Source organism: Stegostoma tigrinum, chromosome 13 (genome assembly GCF_030684315.1).
Source record: "Stegostoma tigrinum isolate sSteTig4 chromosome 13, sSteTig4.hap1, whole genome shotgun sequence".
NCBI lineage: Eukaryota > Metazoa > Chordata > Chondrichthyes > Orectolobiformes > Stegostomatidae > Stegostoma > Stegostoma tigrinum.
Window position 1 is genome coordinate 7969153 of NC_081366.1, and position 8439 is coordinate 7977591.

The 8439-nt window shown below is 50.8% G+C and overlaps 1 protein-coding gene across 3 annotated transcripts in view; it reads right to left on the reverse strand.

The window, feature by feature from the left end:
* The window catches only part of LOC125458079 (protocadherin-10-like), a 31690-nt gene extending 24780 nt beyond the window's left edge, over nt 1-6910 (reverse strand). Inside the window, exons 1-3 of one of the 3 annotated variants that reach the window (XM_048542951.2) lie at nt 4061-6910; nt 875-933; nt 556-641 (exon numbers count right to left, since the gene is read on the reverse strand). In XM_048542951.2, the coding sequence (XP_048398908.2) occupies nt 556-641; nt 875-933; nt 4061-6484 (2569 nt within the window). In that variant the 5' untranslated portion in view covers nt 6485-6910. The remainder of the gene's footprint in view (nt 1-555; nt 642-874; nt 934-4060) is intronic. The other 2 variants (XM_048542952.2, XM_048542953.2) reach the window with 2 other exon arrangements.
* Nucleotides 6911-8439: the final 1529 nt, after the last annotated feature.

An 8439-nucleotide genomic window follows, 5' to 3' on the forward strand; every position in this document is an offset into this window, starting at 1 on the left:
CTAAAATCCTGACAAGTCTGCGTTGTCATTAGAGTTTTCTGATTCGGGTTTTGTAGACACACCGATTAATCTGATCATCAGGTCTGGGAGACTGAGACATCGATCGACAATAGCATCAAAGATTGTGAGCTAGTAGAACAAATCCTTAATCGAAAAATACAAATGGACTGCTCCGAATTATATATGTAACGACGGGTAAACTGTATTGAAATTGGAAAAGTGCGAAAACAAGTCAAAATTATTATAGAAATGCCAGTAATTTAATTGACTCCCCCCTCCCACACTGATTTGAGCGGGATACTTGAAACAAGTTATAAAATGATACGAAAAGCCAGAAGTAGAGATGGTGGCAATGTGAACGCAGCTTTATTTGGGGCGATTTCATTCCCATCGGCCCCAAATAAGGCAATCTGTTGTAACCAACAGTCACGTCAAGGTGTGTCAAAATGTTTACAGAAATAAACGATATTGGTAATAGCAGAAACGCCGGTCAGTGCTGATGTTTTTTATCAGGGCTGTGTCCCTCCGTCACCCCACCCTCCCCGGAGTATTCACCGGTCAGTGTTGTGACTGCTAACGGCACTTTGCCTGATTCCATCTCCCCATCGTATCGGTCTCCCGTCTCCTCCGGGTCCCATGAGCTGTCAATGGACAGAAGTAAAAAAGAAAACCGCAGCATGAGACAGGGAATGAGAGAAAGGGGGGGAAGAGATCTAATGTGTAAAACAACTTCAAAGCAAAGGAGCGAGGACAACGTGAAGTAACATGAAGTAAAACCAAATGAATAACATGAAGTAAATCCAGACTGAGACAGAGGGTGACAACGAAAGAGGAGCGAAAATGCACGAAATGAGTTGAGGAAAGGTTTTACTACCTGCTGCCCGTAAATCTCTGCAATGGCGGGTTATGGTACTCAGTGTTTTGTTGTTTAACCTGGAAAACACAAGATGGCCCGTTTGTTTTGAATTTACTCGCCAATGCAGACAAAACACGAAGCTTTGAGACTGGCTTGAATGTGTGTGTTTCTGGAAGAAAGGGCTCTGTGTTGTCTAACACTCGCCACTGTCATTCTCCAAATCCCTGCCCAGGTTAAAAGTTAGCAACACAGCTGTCTAACACGCCCAAACCAAAGAGAGCGGCGTTAGAGCCAGATACACAAGGTTCCTGAGCATCACAATACCTTAAAGAGGGCCAGCTGTTTGTCTTGGCCCATTCATTCTACGTAGAACCATCAAAGGGTTAAACGTTAATTAAACGGTGTCAATAAAGGCAGCATGAACTAATGTTTCTGGGAGCTGGCGGTAAGAACAGTTCAAGGTCAGAACACAAACAGAATCTATAAACGAGATCATTTGTATTTGTGATTTGCAGGCTGCAGTTTTGAAGCCAATAATTTTGATGGAACCGCATTTGACATTAATTAAATGCGTGTTTGCGGGTTTATTCAGCCTTCCCAGGCGCTGTATTAGCTGTCGGAATCCTTTCTCCTCATACATATTAAAAGAAAACCCTCTTTACGCATGGTTCCAGACAATTTCCACTTGAAATCCACATTTACATAGAGTATTTGCTTATACAACTGACACGGGACAATCATTAGCAATCACCGAGATATTTTCTCACACACACACATCTCTGCCCGAGGGACACCATTCCCCGCACATCAATATTAATTGAGGCTATCAATTTGAGAATACGGAAACATAAATGTTCCAGGCAGAGGTTTGTTATAAGGCTCACGAGCGTTACTGAATATGCATTCAGTCACCATAGAGCTTTCTGATACATGCCGGCCACTCCATTGATTAACATATGACCGTGATATCGATGAAAGGACGGGTCATCTTGAATCAATTCTCCCAGTGCTATTAGCAATGTCCATCTCCCATCAGCTTGTATGTCATCATCTACAACATGCCTACCCGCAACTTAGTTTAATGAGACTGAACTAATTAGACATTAATTACAGTGGGATTCTATGTTATGACTTTTTTTGCACAGCCTTGAATCTCTCAACTTGGCAAAACAGAAGGAAACAAAGCGAGCTTGAAAATAGTTGATTGTGGTGTATCAGGGTGGAATGTTTTTATTCCTCTCTGTTCATATATCGCTGGCTGACCAGCATTTCTTGCCCATCCCTAGCTGCCCTGGGACACGGCCTGAAAAGGTGCTGTGAGGCAGGTTAGTGACTTTCAAACGGGGAAGTGCAAAATTGTTTGAAAGGGATCAACAGTGTAAGGATACACTGGCACTCACTAGCACAGGTGCGATGTCCGGAATGGCCTCCTTTTGGGATTTCGCGGTTCTGTCTTACAATGTGTTAGCTCCATCAGGGCACAGTAGGACCATACTCTATAATTCAACCCGAGTTAATTGCCAGTCACAGACCACAGACATAACACTGTAAAGCTCCCAATTTTTCAAATCCCACCCCTCCCTCCCCCGCCGTGTCTCTCGCTGATAGTTACCTCCCAACTATCCAGATTGTTCAAGATCAACTGTCTCTCTCTCTCAAACAATAAACAGAAATATTTCAACAACAAAAGGTTACATAAAATGTTGTACCTGATCACGGACGTGATGAAATGTCTCGTTCGGAACCTGGGATATCGGGGTCGGATCTAATTCACAGGCACGAGTCCATGTGCCGTGCCCAATGCCCCTGCTCACTATATCTGCAAAGGGGTCTTAAGTGCATCTATAACCTCTAACATCTATCTGCTGCTCAGCGCGGCAATTACAGCGTTGATCCGGCTCCCTGTTAATACGAATATTCCAATCCGACTCCAACTCCATTTCTTGTCACACTAGAACATGTTCAAAAAGCACGAATAACTGGGACAATTGCGCGAAATCGTAAAGCGATTTGAGGCGGACACGGTTTCGCTTCATTTGGGCGGAGAACAGATCTACGCCAGTCCAGCTGACCTAGAGTGGCGACTAATTTAGGAGTTTAGACCAGTGCGTCAAGATAACTAGTGGGGTTGTATATTTTAAATCAGCAGGTGATTGTGGTAGACCGGGACAATTTTTTTAAAACTAGTAATGCTAACAAACTCGAGTGAAGCTAGCGGAAGACTTCCAAAGAACGTGTTCAGATTAAACCAGAAAGGGATACGAACGAATCTGAGAATCCTCACAAGTAGCACTGAGCTAGTCCGAAGGTGAAAGGAGGAGGAGGGGTGCAGTGGGAGTTAATGTTCTTGTTATCCCACTGAGGGAGCGATCACCTGGGACATAGACTCTCCAGGGGGCTCGCTCCCCATAACCCGCCAAAAAGTCTTTTGCCTTTTTAACTATATATCCAGAGATTCATTTACATATATTTTGTTAACTCGGTCTCCACACGAGACACCTGTCCAAGGAAAGGGGCTGGTGCAAATTTATCCAAGCGGTTGCAAGGAATATTTGCAGTGGAGTGGAAGACGCTTAAAGATTTGGGCTCGGTCTCATTTCCCCTCCCGGGGGTATTTAACGTGTACGAAAGAGGTGATTAAAATAATTGTGATGAAACCAAGTACTGGGAATGTATATTCGTGGAAGACCAGCTTAATATGCATGAAGTTTTATAGATGGATATATCTCCATGTGTGTGTGCGCGGCGGACAGCAGGAATTCCTCGTTCCACGCGGAATGACCATCGGGCAAGCTCGCCCGAGCGTAACAAAACTTGGAAGTTAGGACGTAGTAGGGTGGAGAAGTGGGGTTTATAACATCCAGCATGGGGAAAATTGGCTGAATGGGCTGCCGGATCCTACGTAATTAGCACCCCCATTTCAGAGGGGAATTTCACCAAGCGGGGAAAGATAATGATAAGGGTTACAGGAAACCGGACGCTCAGAGTAGAGCTGCACTCTGGATCTGAAACAAGTGCTGAGGGAATAGGGCAGGTCAGGAGAATTCACACCGAAGTCGAAACGTCAACTGTTTCTCTGTCCACAGATGCTGCCAGACCAGCTGAGTTTCTCCAGCACTTTCTGGGATTGTTAAGGAGGCAAAATAACGCTTGGGTTCAATTTCTTCGACTCGCAAACGTTTAGTAAACGGGACACAGTCTTACCACACTTGGTTCTTCGGCCCCCACGCCGACCAGCAGACCATTCAGCCCACCGCCTGCCTGCCCGCCGCCGGCTCTCAGGAACATGAAGTCGCTACTGGCCGATCCCGGGCTCCGGCGCTCGGTGTAACTGTAAATCTGCGAAGGGAAGCGGCCGGCGGTCACTTCGGCACCGGCCACCGGCAACTGGCGGCGCGCCTCGAGCTTGGCGGAGCGTCTTCTCCGGGGGAGGCAGCAAGCGGCGGCGGGGCAAAGCCCTCGACCGGACACGGCGTACCGTTGGCACCGGAGCAGAGCCAAGACCAGGATAGCGACCAGGAACAAGAAGGAGACCGAGCCTAGGGACACGATCAGGTAGAGGGTAAGGTCGGCGCTGAGCTCTGGCTCTCCGGTAGAATCAGACCGGGGATCCGGTAACGGAGCGTCCACCGCCGTTAACAGGATAGTGACGGTGGCGGAGAGAGGGGGCAACCCGTTGTCTTTGGCCTGGACGATGAGAGTTTGCTGGGAAGGGTCTTCAGCACCGAAGCGGCGGGCTAGGCGGATCTCTCCGGTCTGCCGCTCCAGGTGGAATAGCTCTCGGTTGGTAGCCTGCAACAAACGGTACGAGAGGTGGCCGTTCGGCCCCTCGTCCGCGTCTACCGCCGTCACCTTGACCGCCAGCCAGCCCGGCCCGGCCGAGCGAGGCACCGTCTCCACCGCCACCGAGCCGTCCCGCGCCAGCGGCGATACAATTACCGGGCCGTTATCGTTCCGGTCCACTATGAGGACGTGCACGGTGGTGTTGCTGCTAAGCGGCGTAAAGCCGGCGTCCTGCGCCTGAATTTGCACTCGGAAGCCTCGGAGCTGCTCGTAGTCGAAGGAGCGGAGGGCGTACAGCCTCCCGGTATCCGAGTTTACGGACACGTACGTGGAGATGGGCATCCCGCGGAGCGGCTCATTCACGATCGAGTAGGAGACGTACGAGTTCTGGTTCAGGTCGGGGTCGTCGGCACTGACCGAGCAGATCGAGGCTCCGGGGGCGTTATTCTCCGGGACTCGCACCGTGTATGTGGACCGGCTGAACCGGGGAGGGTTGTCATTGACGTCGGAAACCCGGACGGTGACGGTCCGGTTACTGGACAGCCGCGGGGATCCGCCGTCGCTCGCCTCCACCGTCACGTTGTACTCCGGTACGGTCTCCCGGTCGAGCCGGTGCTCGGTGACCAGGGTGTAATAGTGGCGGAAAGAGGGTAGCAGCTTGAACGGGAACTCCCCGGTATCAGCCCCGGTGCCGCTCAGGCGGCAACTGACCCGGCCGTTAACGCCGCTGTCCCGGTCGGTAACACTGATCAGGGCGATGACTGTTCCCGGAGACGCGTCCTCGGGCACCGGGCTGGACACCGAGGTGAGAGAGATCTCCGGTGGGTTGTCGTTCACGTCCAGTAGCTCCAGCAGGATGTGGCAATGGGCGGCAACCGAATTCGCTCCCAGGTCTTTGGCTTGGACGAAGATCTCATGGACCGGGCAGTCCTCGTAGTCTAACGGAGCGCGGACCCGGAGTTGGCCGGTCTGCACATCCAGTGAGAACAGCTCCCGTACCGTCCTGGCTGAGTGCTGCCCGAGCGAGTAGACTATTCGGCCATTGGAGCCCTCATCCGGATCGGTAGCGTTCAGCCGGAGGAGCAGGGTCCCGGCGGGAACGTTCTCCGCCAGTCTCACGGTGTACACCGGCTGCGGGAACACCGGGGAGTTATCGTTAGCGTCCAGCACCCGCACCGTGATGAGCACGCTCCCGGATTTCTTCGGGGAGCCTCCGTCCACCGCGGTCAGAACCAGCCGGTGAACGGACTGGGTCTCCCGGTCTAAGGGGCGGTCCAGCACTAACTCGGCGGATTGGCGGCGCTCACTCCGGCTTTGTACCTCCAGGACGAAGTGTTCGTTCGGGCTGAGCCGGTAACTGCGGAGGGAATTGGTTCCCACGTCCGGATCGTGGGCGCTCTCCAGCGGGAAGCGAGCTCCCGGTGCCGCCGATTCGGTGATTTCCAACCGGAGCTGAGCGTTCGGGAAACTGGGAGCGTTATCGTTCACATCCAGTATCTCGATCTCCGCCTGGTACAGCTCCAGGGGGTTCTCTATCACAATCTCCAGGTTCAGGAAGCACGATTCTCGCAGTCCGCACAGTTGCTCCCTGTCCACTTTCTCATTAACGAACAAGACCCCGTTCTCTAAATTCACCTCCAGGTACCGTTTCGGGGCCCCGGACACTATCCGGAACCTCCGCGCCGACAGCTCGGCCACATTCAAGCCCAGATCATCCGCGACATTCCCAACAAAAGCCCCGTGCTTCAACTCCTCGGGAATAGAGTAACGGATTTGCCCGCTCACTCCTTCCGAACAACTCAATAGAACACACAAGAGAAACTGGAATCCTCCCGTGCCAGCCATATCACTGCCAATCGGCCCGTCTGGACTGAGTCTAGCCCCTACCAGCTGCGCCCTATTTAAGGGGAGTTTGTGTGGAGTGAAATAAAAACTTCTTTTTCTTTTTATCAGATCTTCGAGCTGAGGCTCTGCGATGAGCCGGGACGTTCAGGAAGGTCTAGCCCCCACTGTAAGTCCTGACTCCGGTTCATTGTAGCTCGCCTCTCCGCCCAGCTCGATCTCGCTGCCAGCGTGGTGTATTTCACAGCCCCGGGAATGGCCGGAACACTGCTCCTTGTCTGCTGCTGTGCTGTGTTTACTGATGAGAATGGCAAGAACGGAGGGAGGACAGGGATCTCACCCCCTCCTCTCCAGCTCGCATTTCAGCACCGCAACAAGAGGAACAGCGCCATTCAGACTCTCCTTCCATCAACTGCTCCGGGTGCCTTCAGAAACACAACTGCGATTCGCGGGTCGCGTACTGAGCAAATAGACCGCGTGTCTGTCTCTCCGCCCTCCGCCCATTCATTCAACAACAGCTTCGAAAAATGCTTACCACGTCTCCCCGGGTACCCTCTCACATACTACTGAAGTACATCCAGGACAGTTAGAGTCAGAGAGCTGTCCAGCACGGAAACAGACCCTTTGGTCCAATTCGTCCCCGCCAAGATATCCTAACTTAATCTAATTCCGTTTGCCAGAATTTGGCCCATATCCCCCTAAACCCTTCCTTATACATATACCCATTGAGATACCTTTTAAATGTTGTAATTGTACCAGCCTCCAGCACTTCCTCTGGCAGTTCCTTGCATACACCATCATCCTCTTCATGAAGAAGTTGCTCCTTAGGTCCCTTTTAAATCTTTCCCCTCTCACTTTTAACCTATGCCCTCTAGTTTTGGACTCCCCCAACCTGGGGAAAAGGCCTATTCATCCAATCCATGATTTATGGACTTCTATAAGGTCACTCCTCAGCCTCCAACTCTCTGAGGAAAATAGTCCCGGTCTATTCAACCTCTTCCCAATGGTTCAAACCCTCCAAGTTATGCAGGAGGAATTCATTACCACAAAGCATACATCATTTTTTTAAATTTCACAATTAACCAGGTCAGAAATGCTTTTTTACAACTTCTGAAGCGAGTGTGACGTGGCTCAGAGAGGGACACTACTAGTTCACCACATGGGCCCTTATGCTGCCTTCTTGAACACATAGGTAAAGCCGAAGCATCGTAGTGATCATCAGCCTGATGTGCCAATTGGATAATCCATCTCAGCCTCTTCCAATGGTCCCCAGCATCACAGACACCAGTCGTCAGCCAATTCTACTCACTTGCTGTGATGTCAAGAAACAGTTGGAGTCACTGGATAGTGCAAAGCCTACAGGCCTTGTCAACATTCTGGGAATAATACTGACAACATTTGCTCCAGAATTTGCCACTTCCCTAGTACAGTTACAACACTGACATCTGCAAGACAATGTCGAAAATTAGCCAGGTGTGTCCTGTACACAACAAGCAAGGCAAATCCAACTCAGCCAAATACCACCCCATCCATTTACTCTCAATCGCCAGTAAAGTGATGGAAGGTGTCACCAACAGAGCTATCGAGCAGCACCTGCTCAGCAATAACCTGCTCAGTGACACCCAATTTGGGTTCCGCCAGGGCCCCTCGCCTCCTGACCTCATTACAGCCTTGGTTCAAACATGGGTAAAAGAGCTGAATGCTAGAGGTGAGGCGAGAGTGACAGCCCTTGACATCAAGGCTGTATTCGATCGGGTGTGGCATCAAGGAGCCCTAGCAAAACTGGAAACAATGAGTATCAGGGTCAAATTTCCCGCTGGTTAGAGTCATACCTGGCACATTGGAATTGGCTGTGGTTGTTAGAAATCATTCATCTCAGCTCCAAAACATTTTTGCAGGAGTTCCTCAGGTTAGTGCCCTCGGGCTAATCATGTTCAGCTGCTTCATCAATGACTGTC